This window comes from Bolinopsis microptera, chromosome 5, assembly GCF_026151205.1.
Source record: "Bolinopsis microptera isolate Bmic1 chromosome 5, MBARI_Bmic_1.0, whole genome shotgun sequence".
Lineage (NCBI taxonomy): Eukaryota > Metazoa > Ctenophora > Tentaculata > Lobata > Bolinopsidae > Bolinopsis > Bolinopsis microptera.
This window is the reverse complement of record NC_087076.1, coordinates 22,420,875-22,435,881: the sequence shown is the minus strand read 5'-3', so window position 1 is coordinate 22,435,881 and position 15,007 is coordinate 22,420,875. Positions and strand designations below refer to the sequence as shown.

The 15,007-nt window shown below is 40.0% G+C and overlaps 2 protein-coding genes and 1 long non-coding RNA gene across 3 annotated transcripts in view; 1 reads left to right on the top strand and 2 right to left on the bottom strand.

Annotated features, from left to right (window-relative positions):
• The window catches only part of LOC134814714 (uncharacterized), a 75,960-nt gene extending 70,638 nt beyond the window's left edge, over positions 1-5,322 (top strand). Inside the window, exons 2-11 of the mRNA XM_063822897.1 lie at positions 424-619; positions 832-1,363; positions 1,553-1,762; positions 1,924-2,654; positions 2,887-3,093; positions 3,225-3,434; positions 3,637-3,753; positions 3,876-3,985; positions 4,926-5,190; positions 5,318-5,322. Of these exons, the coding sequence (XP_063678967.1) occupies positions 430-619; positions 832-1,363; positions 1,553-1,762; positions 1,924-2,654; positions 2,887-3,093; positions 3,225-3,434; positions 3,637-3,753; positions 3,876-3,985; positions 4,926-5,190; positions 5,318-5,322 (2,577 nt within the window). The 5' untranslated portion in view covers positions 424-429. The remainder of the gene's footprint in view (positions 1-423; positions 620-831; positions 1,364-1,552; positions 1,763-1,923; positions 2,655-2,886; positions 3,094-3,224; positions 3,435-3,636; positions 3,754-3,875; positions 3,986-4,925; positions 5,191-5,317) is intronic.
• Positions 1-15,007, bottom strand: part of LOC134815810 (uncharacterized) — a 67,124-nt gene that overhangs the window by 8,913 nt on the left and 43,204 nt on the right. The gene's annotated exons all lie outside the window — the stretch shown is intronic.
• Positions 11,845-15,007, bottom strand: part of LOC134815808 (MAP kinase-activated protein kinase 2-like) — a 37,035-nt gene continuing 33,872 nt past the window's right edge. The window contains exon 10 of the mRNA XM_063824398.1: positions 11,845-12,380. Coding sequence (XP_063680468.1) covers positions 12,327-12,380 — 54 coding nt within the window. The 3' untranslated portion in view covers positions 11,845-12,326. The remainder of the gene's footprint in view (positions 12,381-15,007) is intronic.

Genomic DNA, 15,007 nt, shown 5'->3' with positions numbered 1-15,007 from the left:
CCGGTACTCATTTCCTCTCTGAGCTAGCTAGTGTATATCAGTTTCTTGTTGGTGTTTTGTCTGTGTTTGTTTGTCCGTAGTAGGAATTTACTGTAACTTTGGAGACTGGGCGCAGTAATGTCCCAGAGGGTTTGTAACATCATGGATGCTGACTAAGCTTACCTGATCCTCTCCAACTTGTATTAGTACACTACTTCATTCACACCAGTCATTTCACTACATTAAACTGATTGAGGTTATGCCCTTTGTACATGCTGAAGCGATATGCTATGATGAGTGGAATATGAGTTAAGATCAGTTTGGTCCGTTTCATGGCAAAAACATTTATTGAATCTGTTTTGTAAATTATGAACTCTAAGTTGAGTTATAAAATCATGAACTAACTGTTGCTTCCAACTAAATCTAGTTTGTAATTATATCTAGAACATAATGTCACTGTGGAAGTTGTTTGAAGGGGCCAGGTACTGTGGAGGTGTGTGTGAACACAGTCTCAAAAGATACAAAAGAATAAGAGACAACAGAGATAAGTTGGTGGAACTGGGTTTTATGACACTAGATGAACCACTGGAATGTTACCGGACTAAAGAATGGGAGGAACATACCTCAGCCTACTCACAGTGTAAGTTTAATTTTCATCCGTTAAACAAATAATGAACTAACAATTAATGAACCTCTCAACCTCTGAACTTCTGCTCCAACTTCAAATAGTCACTTCAGAAAGGCTACTGTGATAGATCAAATTATTGCCAAATTTTGTGAAATTTGTTTTTGATGACACAGTAGTCTCAAAACTCATTTTTCGTATATATTAACCATTATCTCATATCGCAGATGAAACATTGCTGAATCAGTATGAAGATGGGTTGATAAAACTTGAGGAGGTTGTTAATATTGATCCCAGAAACCCCGCTGAGAGGTACAGCTCAGACAGTGACAAAGACAGTCCTGTAGTCAATAAGAAGAAGAAATCTCCCAACAAAAAGAAGAAGTCCCAGAAAGGGAAACATAAGAATGGAAGAGTTGAGACTAAAAAGATTAAAGTAGAACAACTGGATTGTATGGAATGTGTAAGACAAGTTAATCAGCCTGAAGAAGCTGAAGCTCCAGAAGTAGAGGAACTAGAGATGTTCCTACACTCAGAACCTGAGTCTGTACCAGCATTACAAGATCTACTTGTCAACAAGAATCTAGCTTCTCACCTTGGAGAAGGTCCTGTAGATGTGTGTAAACTGATTGCAGAAAACCCTGAGTTTACACATGAAATATGTGAGGCTAACATAGACTCTCTTATGTCTGATGAGGAGTTCTATAAAATTACTTGTGAGACTTATCCTGGTGGCTGGGAGAAATTCCTGGAGGACATGTTAGTTACATTATATCTTCTTATTTAATTTGATTCAATAGCTTGAATCTTGATCATAATCGTGTTTTAGAACTTTTGCCCGTGTTTCTTTTTGCATAAATATTTGTCAGATTCTCAATGATGTTTTGTTTTTAATTTTGAACTAAACAATGTTATGATATTATATATTTAATGGGTACTACTTTACAGGGAGAATGAAGAGTCCTCAGATGAGGATATAGATAGAATTGAGCTGCCTCCTGACCTCTATAATGAACTTATGTCAGACAAGACTAATGATGTACCTGACGATGATGAGGAACAGTATAAGTTTGGTAGAATAAACAAGGACCAGGCAGATACTTGTCTTGATCGAGCACTTGAGTTGTATGATAACCATCACAACATGACTCAGGACGAGTTAGTTTTTACTTTTGATACTTTGTTGTCTTACACATACAAATTCTATGGCTTCTCGTAACCACTGCATAATATATATTTTGTAATTGTAGTTGATTACATAGTGCTAGTGCATATTAAAGTATTAAAGATTGCTAACATGTTGATTCTTTATCCCGCAGGTATAACGAGAAAGTGAAGGAGGTGCTCAAAGATATGGATAGAATTACTGTTATAGATAATGATGGCGACCATACCAAAGCGAGTACTAACAAAAGTAACATCCTACAAAGCAAAGAATATGCCACAACAACACCTGAACCGAATGACAACTTACCCTCTTGTAGCAGTACACACAACGATACTGAACGTAGTGACATGGTAACTCCAGATAAAAGAAGCAGCAGTTATCATAAGAGTGAAACAGACAATGTGAGAATTGATAACACATCTGGTGTAACAACAGAGTCTAATACCAGCTCCAGCTCTGTAACACAAACAAAGAAACTCCCCACCATACTTAGTAACAGAGAAGTGTACGAGAATATTGACAATATTCCCCGTCCTTCTTATTGGTTACCTGAGACAGAACCTGACCCTGAGAAGAAAGAAGAAGAGATAGATGATTTTGAGTATCTAGGAATGTTGGATGATGGTTATCTACTGAGCTTGTTTGACGAAGATAAAGAAACAGAAGAGATGTCAAACACTGCACAGACACACATTAGTGTTCCAACAGAAATGACTGCTGAGAGAGATAACATTCAGGAAGAATTGTCCAAGACAGAACTTGAAGCAGGTGCAGGAAAAGCTTCTAAAAATAGACGTAGTAATCCTCCTAGAGTTGCTAAAGAGGGGGTTACATACCGTGATGATAACGATAATCTGGAGGAGGTGTTACAGTCTGAATATTGTGAGTTACAATGTAGACGGGAGTTTACTTAAATTTGTTTATCAATACTATATGCTATTTTTTGTTATGTAACAGCAACTAAAATTCAAGTCTGAATTATAATAATCCGTCAGAATCAGATGTTCAAAAGAATCTTTGCTTAAATTAAATAGTAATGTTACTGTTACTTTTACTGTAATAATTCGGTGGATTCTTTTATGAATGATGTTTTTAATGAAATTCTGTTTTTCAGTTTGCTGGCAGTGTAAAGATTATGTGAGGGGAGAATGTGAACTACATGGTCCTTTACTCCCCTGTTTAGAAGATATCAGCCAACCTGGAACTAAGAAGACTGCAAACTTTCCAGTACCTTGTTGTATCGAAATCAAAGAATCCACAATTCCCAGGGCTGGAGATGGAGCTTTTGCGTCTCAGTTTATTGAACCAGGAAGTATATTGGGTAAGTCACGTGATTTTCTGGGATCAGCTTTTACTTCTTTTTTTGGTGTCCACTGTCCCTTTCTCCAGACAGCAAGTCTATAAACGTTTTGTACCCTAAAGTGGGTTGTTCTGATTTATCTATTTTATCAGGTAACTACAAGGGAAAAGTCATATCAGAAAAGGAGTACAAGAAGTTAGAGTCTTCAGATAAAGAGAGTGGATATGCGTGGCGTGCTGTTAGCCAGGACGGTGATGTTATATACCTAGATGGGGCTAGTCACAGGGCTAGCAACTGGTTACGGTTTCTTAACTGTGCTCGGGGTCAATGTGAAGAGAACGTTCTTGTTAGAAATATCCCAGGTAAAATTGGGTGCACATATGCGCCAGTTTTCTAAGTTGCTATGCGTCATTCTTAGTTCTTACTTATCTTACTTACTTACTCTTACTTACTTAGATTAGCTATGTCAACCTGCAACTTACCATCCTCGGATTATTAAGCTCTATTGTATTACGATGTATTCTGGTGATAAAATACCCTTTTATCATGGAATAATTCTTCTAGGTGGAATACAGTATTATTCGTATAAACCTATTGGGTTGGGAGAAGAATTACTAGTTTTCTACGGAGAGGACTATTTCGAAGAGTTAGGGTATTCGTTGCAGACTGATGTTGAAAATGGTAAGAAAAATTCTATAGTAACAAATAGTCGTAAATTAAATGGTCACATCGAAGATTATCTTTATTTCAAGATATTGCTGAACAATTCCTCACTTTATTTCAGTAATATTTTATTATTACAGGTCAACAATATCATTGCACTGCAACTGGTTGTCTTAAGCTGTTTAAGACACAACAAGAACTGGAGACACACACATGTGGGAAGACTCTGAGATTGTCAGGCAAAGAGAAAGTACACAAGTGTGATGTGTGTGGAAAGATGTTTGCTCGAAGAGCCAATTTAACTATACACATCAGAACAGTACACGATAAGGTAGCGAGACTGAGCTGTCCCTACTGTAAATATAGAACTGATCACCAACAACTTCTTACCCGTCACATGTTAACTCACAATGGGGACAAACAGTACAAATGTACACACTGTGATTATACTGCTGTTCAGAAGCAGCATCTCACTTCTCACATCTACAATAACCACACTAATAAAACATATAAATTATAAGTGTCAATACAAGCAGTGTGGTGTTAAGAAACCTTCTGAACAGGAACTGTATGATCATATCAGTACAGAGCATCCACTACAACAATACAGATGTGATGTGTGTCCTATGTCTTTTATAACAGCAGAACAACTTGGATACCACAGGCAGAGGCGGCTCGTGGGAGCTGGCTGGCAGTTTTGTTGGGGGTCCAATCGATGGACTGGGGGGGAGGGGGGGCTTGGGAGCCGGCTCAAGCTGATCCCTCCAAACTACCGATTACATAACACACAGGGTCTTGTAAATGTAATGTGTAACACTTTACAGGCGACAGCAAACAAAAACAAAAACTTATAACATGGGTGAAACAGGACACCACACGTGTACGATCTCAGCCGCGCAGTATCATATAGCAGTCAAATTGCAAAGGGTCCTGGACCCCCAAATCGAGGCAAATCATAATAGATTACCTGTAGTGGGATGCGCACGATGTGCTTTGTAACGTTTACAATTAACTATGTGTTAAAACTGCGCGGCTGAGTAGTCCAGAGGTAGGATTGGACTCCCTACAACACAAAATTTCACGAAGATCATGCGTGCGCTTACATTAAAACGTATGATAGTAAATGAAGACCTTTATATTGCGATTTGTTATTTCCTAACACTATTACTAATTACTATTTCTATTTTAAGCACCAGCCACCAGATAATAATTTTAAGGCGTCCACGGACGCCTGGACGCCCTCAATAGCCGCCTCTGACCACAGGCGAACACATGATGATCGTGAGCTAGAATCACAATACGAGTGTAAGTACTGTGGAAAACTGTTTTTACAATCACGTTATCTGAAGAAACATGCTCTGATACACACTGGAGAGAGACCACACAAGTGTTTTGTGTGTGGTAAGGGCTTTACTGATAAGGGTAATTTAACTAGACACATGAGGATACACGCAGGTGAGAAACCATATTCCTGTTCTTACTGTGATAGGAGGTTCAATCAAAGTAGTAACAAAAACAAACATGAAATTACTTGCAAGAATAAACCCTGTTGAAGATATTGTTATTGGCAGTTTTGTTTTAGTTTGACGAATTACTTTATACTTATTGAGCTATTTCTTCTTAGTTATTATATAATTCTTGATCTTTTTTTGATTGAGTGATTTTGAAACTAATTGTCTGAAAACTTGAACAAACATTTAACTGTAGAATAATCGTTTTATTGTCTCTTGACATCAAACTTGACTTCCCTTCCCTCATTGATTTAAGGTCAGGTTGTTTTCACTTGGAATTCTTCAGTCACTTTTTTCTATTCTCCGTACGCTATAAACGGTCCGTGTCTGCTGTCCTGAATTTATTGTAAGTTTACGTGACGCGCAATGTGATTACGCTGATCAAATAGTAAAATTTGACCAGCAACCTTGACATAAAAGCGCGGCTCAGTAAAATTTCATCTGCGCGTTCTTGATCTTCCTGCTTTTTCAACGCGTGAATTTATAGGTTTATTGTTTATACTTTATAACGGATAACGTCATAACCTACCGTGTCGTAACCGGGTCTTACTACTGGACAGATATATTCACGGGTATCACTCCTGAAAGGGAAACGAATAATAGATTCCGAAATTAACCTGGTATGGTGAGCAAATTTGTATTCATATATACGTATGAGCCCTTTGGCTAGAGAATACTTTCTTGAATATTTTCGATAGTTTTTAATATTGGTAATATTAATGAATTGTAATTGATTGATATGTAATATTTAGGCCCGTGGCCAGTTTTCAAATTCATATATACGTAACGTGATTGTAGCGCGATGCACTACTAGGTCGCGCCGCGCATCAAATAATTCTTCTCGCAACCAGTAGATCGGCGAGATGCACCACTGTGCCTCACCGAGCTGCGAAGGATTGACATCGTGAATCAAGAAAAAGTGTGAGACAGTCTCCTCTTCGTCGCCGCATTTAGGTTAACGGGTGACACTCGTAAAATATTAGGACCGTCGTTGTAGCGTGATGCGTTACTGTGCCGCGCCGCGCACTCAATGAGGCTTCTCACAGATCAATGAGGCTTCTCACAGATCTCACAATGAGGCTTCTCTAGATCGGCGAGATGCGCTACTGTGCCGCGCCGAGCTGAAATGAATTGACATCGTCAATTAAGACCGTCGACGAGTCCAACTCGGCGCGTGTCCTGGTTGCTACACGTTGTATACCTCTCGTGCACGCGAAGCCGGCCGGCGTGCGCTCAAAAAGGGTTACAGCGTGTGTCAACGTCCTGGTAGGTTGTAAACCTACAACATTTAGGACAAGCACTCATGTGTCTGATTTGCGAATGGTGTGTAGTTACTGGGCCGCGCTCAGCCTGTCATTCCGCCAAATCTTTATTAATGAACATATAAATAGCCTGGGGTCCTCAGGTAAGGTGTTTAGGTGTGTACTTGACCATTGTTAATGATCTGGCCCGGCGCGCGCTACTTCGTAGCTCGTGCCATCGAGAAGAAAGCGGCGCGGGCTACTTCGAAGAAATTTAGACGAGTAACATCCGTCAAGTGTGTACTCGTTTAGTAGGTAGGAATTGTAAAATTGGCTCATTTAATTTTAATTCCTCTTCCCAGCCAACCTTACCGGCCGGGGAATATCTCCAAAAGTAAAATAAATAGAACCTTCCGGTTTTCAACAAAATGTCCGTCTCGTAAATTTAAAGGAGGCTCCCCAGGAGCACAATTGGGGACAACTTAGATTTTGAATTAAACCGAAAAGTTTGATTTTCGGCTAAATTAAAGATCGCAGCTTTTAAACTTTGCAAAGTCATGTCGTTGTCATGACTACTAAACGAAATGCAGCGTGTGAAAGGTAAACTCGATGTGACACGCGACGCCAAACGTGCTGTTGAAAATCGATCACCTCTAGCAAGCCCAGCAGGCGGTAAGGTTTTCTGGGTTCGGGTCCGGGACCCCCTCAAAAGTTCAGTCACTCGTCCTAGTTTGTTTTGCTACACGTTGTATACCTCTCGTGCACGCGAAGCGTGCACGCCGGCCGGCCGCGCGCGCTTCGCGCGCGATCAAAAGGGGTTGCAGCGTGTGTCAAAGTTTGTTGGTCAACTACTATCTCGAAATCAAGTTTCACAAAAAATACCCATTGGCCCCCCCCCCACCTCTTAAGACAACAATAAGACTTCAGACTTCGAATTTGACGGTGTTAAAGACTGCTGTTGTATTAAAGACTCCGGGTTCGAGTTAACCTCATCAATACGCTAGGGAGGGAGCCGCACTAGGGTAATTGATACTGGATGCTCATTGCTCACACGTACTAGCAACTAGGGCGATGATTAATGCTCACGTCTATATAGTTATACTTTATTGGTTAAGATTTACTTAGAACTGTAACCTTGAGGTTAGTTAGTATTTGTGACATCATTTAATTACTTATACTTGAATCTAAGCCATGAGCCGGCCAAACGGCTATTCCTAAGGCTCAGGGTTACAAAATAAAGACACTAATATTGTTGGTTAAAGTAACCCGTAGGATAAATACGGTAGACACTCTTAGTTACAGATAGAGTGGACTACAATGAATAATATATATCAATATCTTTCCTAACTACTAACTAACTTATACTAACTTTCCTAACTTATAACTAATAGTAGAGGCTCTTACGGGCAAAAAGACGTGTTTTCTGCTACGAGTTTAGAGACCTAACCGCTAATTGGACACAATAGTATGATGTCTAAGGATCGATAATATGTTAAGAAGTATAAATTTGGCCTTATTAGTCACGTGCTATACCAATGCGCGTTTTAAACTTTGACAGTCTATTACTCTAAGGCAAATAAAGTAATTATATCCATATTTTGTCAGCAATAAGATCACATTATTTTCTATTTAGTGTGAAAATATGAGCTAGAACGGACATAATCTCGCTGAGTTATAGCTGTTTGAAATTTATGATGAACGCGCGGGTGCCAATTGATAACAACTAAATGCTTTTGCGCGTAGTGCGCGTCGAAAATTTGGCAAAAACGCTTGCGGAGTGACAATATTCAAACTTCGATTAAGTATATGAAGTGGGTACTTCTCGGAAAGGAAAAATTTAGGCAAACACGATGTGACTATTTTTGGGTTGATTTAATACAACTGCAAAAAATTATTCAAACTTAAAGCAAAAAAGTCAAAATTTTTACCACTTTTTTGGATTTTTACCTCAGAACAAATAGAGGGATTTGTTTTATTTTTATACAATCTTGTGCGGCTGTCTTTTAGCTATCTTTATGCAAGTTTTGCCGACATGCCAACAAAATTAACTTGCTCAAAATATCAAAAAACATGGTTTTTTGGCCTATTTTTGGCCCAAAAATCGGTTTTTTGCGATTTTACCCCAGAACAATCAGTCCAATCATCTTGAAACCACTTTCAATCGATTCTACGGTCAAAAATACGTCTAGTAAGGTGTATCTGGGGTCCCTAACGTATCGAGCAGACAATGCCCGTAAGAGCCTCTACTATAAGGTTATATATCAGTCACTCATATGAGAGCTGGCAATACACATCGGGATTGCAATTGTGGTGCTGAACTCTGCCATATTCTTTGCATCAAGAGATATATATAGTCGCGTGGGTGATCATGTGACCCACGTGCTTGAATGATCATGTGACAATGATTTCATGTACTTGAAGCGACTGACAAGGTACGTGATAAATTGATAGTGGTAATATCTTGCAGCTCTCCGCGTCGAAGAACCTGCTCGATCGCCTGTACCAGGGCTGTCAATGTCCGTGAGGTAGTTGAGCCGCTTCAGTTGTGATTAGAAGATAAGGATAAGATTTGATTTTGATAGTTACTTAGTAACAGCCGTTACCAGCTGTCACCCGATGGTAGAACTATAGGGTGCATTTATAGGGTGCATTTGTAGGGGCTATAGTGAGCGAGAAGCTATACATGTGTGAGGTGATAACCAATTTCAATAAGTATGGTTGAGTGCACTAATGTTCACTTGTCACGCCGTGTTGCATTTTAAAGAGCTTGACGGACCGCCCCATTGGAAGAGCTCCTATGCGGGCAAGAGATAATGTCTAGATGACACATTTACTATCTTGTGGGTGACCTGACAACTATGGATGAATCCGTGTGGCATGTCATGTAATGTTGATACCGTAATCTTTCAGCAGAGTTCACCAACGTACTCAAGATAAAAGTTAAACTTAGTTATGGTAAATAAGGAATATAAATGAAGGTCCTTAAATCGCCTCGACTCAGGGATATCACCCATACCATTACACTACAACTGGTGAATAATAATAAGAACTAAATGAAATCCACCATGTTCGCCTTGACACAGCGAAACCCATCTATAACAGACGGTCAGCAGTAGGGGGATATCAATAATGATAATGGAGGGAACATTAGCGATATATATAATAATGAGAATACGCTTTAATGAAGATTTGACTTATTATTGCTTAGATTTATTTTCCTTTAAATAGTCTTTTTTTTTTTCTATTTCTGAGTAATATCAATGACTGTAAATTAAATTAACTTTTACTGGGCCGCGCTCAGCCTGTCATTCCGCCAAATCTCTATGATAGCCTGAGGTCCCCAGGTAAAATAACTTTTTTAACAAGTAACAAAAAACACCGGTGGACAGGACGGCCACCGGTGCGGTACGTAAATTCATGACGTGATAATTTGGCGGGTTTTGGGAAAGTCCGTCATATTTTTCCCGGTCATTAATTTTCCCAGTCATAAATTAACCCGCTATAATATTCCCGAGTAAGGTATAATACTTTGTCGGGGGCTCGACCTGATCTATGATTAGGCGGTGCACGATAAAAATAAACTTGCTCGGATTTTCAAGATTTTTGTACCATCGTTTTCTAGAGACTGTGAGAATTTTCACAGTACCAAATTTATTATACCTTTTTGGAATGATCAGTGAGTTTCGCCTAGGTGCCATATTTGATAGTGCGCGGCTTTTGGAGCAAAATTAGGTGTAAAAGTCGCGTAATTTGACGAAATTCGTTGATTTTTGTCGTATTATTCTGTCATATCTTCGGTTCCTGAACATGAATCTTGATTGACGATGTCAATCCGTCGAGATCGTTGCTCTGCGAAGTAGAGCAACGGACAACGATCGTCGACGCGAAGCAAGAATGCTAGTTTGCGCGGCGCGTCGAAGTCCTCCAACATGAATCATGCTGAAAATTTGTCAGAACCTTCCAATCATACTTAACTACCGAACCTAATTTAGTTGGGAGAGATTGGCCTTGATTAAGAGGTCTAAAAATGACAAAATAGGTATAAATTCGTTGATAACTCAAATTCTGAGCATCGAAATTGCTCAAACTAAATTAGGTTCAGTAGAACTTAAGTGTTTACGTAAGCTGACCAAATTTCAGCAAAATTGTTATATGGGAAGTATTATAACTTTTCGATTGTTTCCAAAATAATGTGCTGGCCGAAATAAGAGCTTAAAAACCATCCAATGGTTAGCGCGCGCGTCTTATTGTCAATGGCGCACTGCCTACTATGATCTTTGATCGGATACATGCTTGCGCCAGGGTGGCCTGGTATAAAATATAATAAATCAGTACGTGCGCGCTTTCGCCATCACATTATGATATCCCGCGCCATCCAGCAAGTTAAGTTGCAGAGGGTGTATAATTCTAGTTTTCGTGTCGGCCCTGTACTGGCCCCATCTTGTGATCAAGCTGTTACCAGTATTGTTCTACTTTATTCTAACTACAAGAAAGTCTGGTTGAATAGTTCTGTTCAGATCAGTGAGAGTAGAAAGCTAAGGCTGTACGAAGCTCTTGTCACTTCAGTGTTGTTGTATAATTGTAGCAGCTGGGCTGCCCCTGAAACCGTAATGGCATATGTCGACGTTCTTCAAAGGAAGCATCTGAGACAGATAATCAACACCTATTGGCCTACGGTTATCAGTAACGAGAATTTATATAAGAGATGTAATGTCAGACCCCTCACTGAAAGGATCAAGAAAGCAAGATGGAAGATGCTTGGACACGTTCTCAGAAGCGGTGATGACACTCCCGCCTTCTTATCTTTCAGATTTGCATGTTTAGGATGTTTTGACTACAAAGGAAGGAGGGGCAGACCTCGTTCAAATTTATTTGATTTATTATTAAAAGACATTATGACGAAGAACATTATTGTGATTGTAAATAAAAGATTTAGTTTAAGTAATTTCAACGATTTAGTGTACAAAGCTCATGATAGACGTTTATGGAGAAGCTATGGGTGAGTCGAGACTACTCGGCCACTCGATATTATGAATTATTTTCTATTATCTTGTGTTTGCTGTATATAGTTGATTAATACTAATAATAATTCTAACTTGTATTATTATTAACAAATAAGTCAACTATTGGGAATGCATTGCCTGCGCCTCTTCGCTGGTCATACGTAAACGAAACCTTAAAACTGCGACACAACCGAATAATATGAAATTGACATGTTATTTGATAACTTGCACGGTCCAATTAATGTACATACAAGATGCGTTATTAGGAATCGCGTTATAAAGTTCAGTGGAAACTGATCGATATTATCTTAACGGGAGTATTTTTACGTTTCAAAATAGTATTTATAGACTGTCTGAAATTACTCTTAGTAATCAATATTACATTATCCCAAACTCGAATTACTGCTTCTATTCTGTCTCCAAGTATGTCATAAGAAAGTACATGATAAGATGGCAATGACACCAGAAACACAAAACATTGTGCAGACTCTGTCAAATATAAAGTTCAGAATTAGAAATCACATAACACGCTCACTAGATCACATTTCCTCTGTCAATATAATTGGCGCTACTGCTACTGCAGCTACTATCAATAACAGTAGCTTGACAAATGTCGTCAATCTTGTCATGAACAACACTCAGCTCGCTCTCCATGTTTGACACTTGAGTTTCCATTTTCCTAACTTTGTGCTCAATACCCCTAACCACGCTCAACTCAGCTCTCAGCTCCTCAACTCCCTGTCCCATGAGCTTTAACGCAGTCATTATCTCCAGATAACCGTGAGGAGTTGGCAGGTGCTGGGGGAAGGAGCCATTGTTTATAGAGGCAGATAGTCTCAAGTTGGGGGAGTCTCCGTTCTCTGCTTCTTCAGCTGGTGCGCTGTGTCGCTCTGTGGTGCTGACAGGGTTAGCAGTCGTGCGGGGGCTGGTGTTGTCATGGTTACTAGTGGTGTTGTCATGGTTACTAGTGGTGTTGTCATGGTTACTAGTGGTGTTGTCATGGTTACTAGTGTGGTTGTCATGGTTACGAGTGTGGTTGTCATGGTTACTAGTGGTGTTGTCATGGTTACGAGTGTGGTAGTCTTGGTTACGAGTGTGGTTGTCATGGAGACTGTCATGTTTGTCACGGCTTTCTCCCCCGCTTGTGTACTCCTCCCAATCATCCCAGAAGGGACCGGAGGATCCCGCACTTCCAGCGCTATTAGCGCTATCTGCACCGGGTTTACAGCGCTTGTGAGTTGTTTCCTCAGAGGGTGTGATGTACATGGGAGAAGGGGTTGACTGGCCGGACCCCAACAAAAGAGAACACTTGTCCCTCTGTTTGTCACTGTTGTAGTTAATACGTATTGGTGTCCTAAGTTGCGTTAGTCCGTCAGTCGTCGTTACGTCCTGGATAAACACGTGTTAGTTGTATTAATGTCACGTGTCATTTTACTAATGTCACGTGTCATTTGTATTAATGTCACGTGTCATTTGTATTAATGTCACGTGTCATTTTACTAATGTCACGTGTCATTTTACTAATGTCACGTGTCATTTGTATTAATGCCACGTGTAATTTGTATTATTGTCACGTGTCATTTGTATTAATGTCACGTGTCATTTTACTAATGTCACGTGTCATTTGTATTAATGTCACGTGTCATCTTACTATATATAAAGCGAGACGATATATATATGTGTATATATCCGTGCCATTTTACTGACACCACGGCATCAACTTTAACGCGACTTTCCGCAAAAACCGTAAAAGATATGTAAGCAGTGATTAATTGAGAGGAATTTATGGTAATATTGTGTAATATGTAGATAGTGTAATGCAATGATTATAATAAGGCGGTCGTGGGGTCCAGTATGTGACGTAGTATTTTGGGCATATATTAGTAGACGACAGTTATTGCAGTTTATGTGCAGAGAGGTCAGTTTAACATATGTTTGAGTCAGTACGAGGTTGAATTACGGATTGTTTACAGAATACTAGTGATACTATGTTGTGGCTATCGACAGGACAGTTTGCAATTCCCGGGAAATGGTAGATTGTTTAGACTATCAGAGCCCGGGAGGAAAATAGTGTTAGTTTTTGGAGATAGCAGAGTGCCAGTTTACCCGATCGAGAGGGGGGTCATTTTGATACCGGGCAGGTTCTGTAGCTAGAACCTGTTAAGGTTAGGTCGTTTAGTTAGGTAGATGGCTATAGTGGTAAGTATAATATTGGCGGCCGTAGAATAGTGGAGCATTACGTAGTTACTATTATCAGGCTTGGTTGTGGCCGGGGTCAACAATGGTTGGTCCGACACCAGGGGATGTCTTGACAACACTGGGCTCTGGCAGAGCGAGAGTCAGCAATGGTTGACTCAGATAGGTAAAGCTAGACTAAGAGTAAGAGCCCGGGAGAAATAGTCAGCGCTGGTTGACTTAGATAGATAAAGCTAGACTAAGAATAAGAGCCCGGGAGGAATAGACAGCAATGGTTGACTCAGATAGGTAAAGCTAGATTAAGGGTAGTATTAACGGCAGGAAGTGTGTTGCGTAATATTTGAGGCAATATGAGTCTAAGTGACTAAGCGTTGGTTGAGCAAATAGTCGATTATTCATTGTTCAGTTAAGTACCTTGGGCACCTTTATTATACCCCTTGTTTGCATTCTCACCCTATTCGATAGAGGGTCATGGTTGATACCGGACTAGTGTAAGGGGCCAGGACCAGTTATGGTTGGGGCCTGGTGAGCACGGATGGAACGTGTCGTTAGAGGTTTAGAATCGGCAGTGGTTGTTTCAGGGCACCTAGATTAGGCACGGTCAAGGCGAGTTGACCGTGCTATCCGTGTTTTATGTTGCAGCACTAGATCGCTGGGCGTTTATGTATTGTTTCATAGTTTAACTTTGTTTACCCTTTATTATCACGCTCGTTTCCATTGTCCAAACCCTTAATTAAATGCAAATAAACTTCGAACCGGGAAGCAAGTGTCCACTGCTTACAAATGGCGCGAACGGTAGGATCCTATTTTATTATAGGATAGTTTGTTTTGTATTTTAATTAAGGTAATGGAGACTATTTAGTGTGTGAGAGTGAGTCGACAGAGGTCAGGAGTATTTGTAAATATGTACGTAAACGTAATATTATACAGTGTTGTCAGTTACCATTGTTAGACTAGTGCAGTGCAAAAGCAGTAAAGGAATGCTCGGTGAAGTGTAGAGTTTAAATGGTATTTTTGGGGTTTCTTTCATCATGGAGGGGAAAGGGGGTTAGATACCGGAGAGGCACAGGTTAGGAGGGGTTATTTTGAGGAGTATATGTCCGTCCGTTGAGGGATTGGTTCGAGAGAGTGTTTTGATGAGTTGATTCAAGGATAACCGGGTCTTATTTTAAGTTTTAAGACGGCAGACTTGACATACTTTCAGCCACCAGAGCCTCAGTGGGAGTGGCTGCCTGCTGAACCGTTCTGTAGTGTGTCAGACTTGTTTTCGTTTTGTAGCGCTACGTATTGTGATATCATGAAAGAGATAGAGGAAGAGATA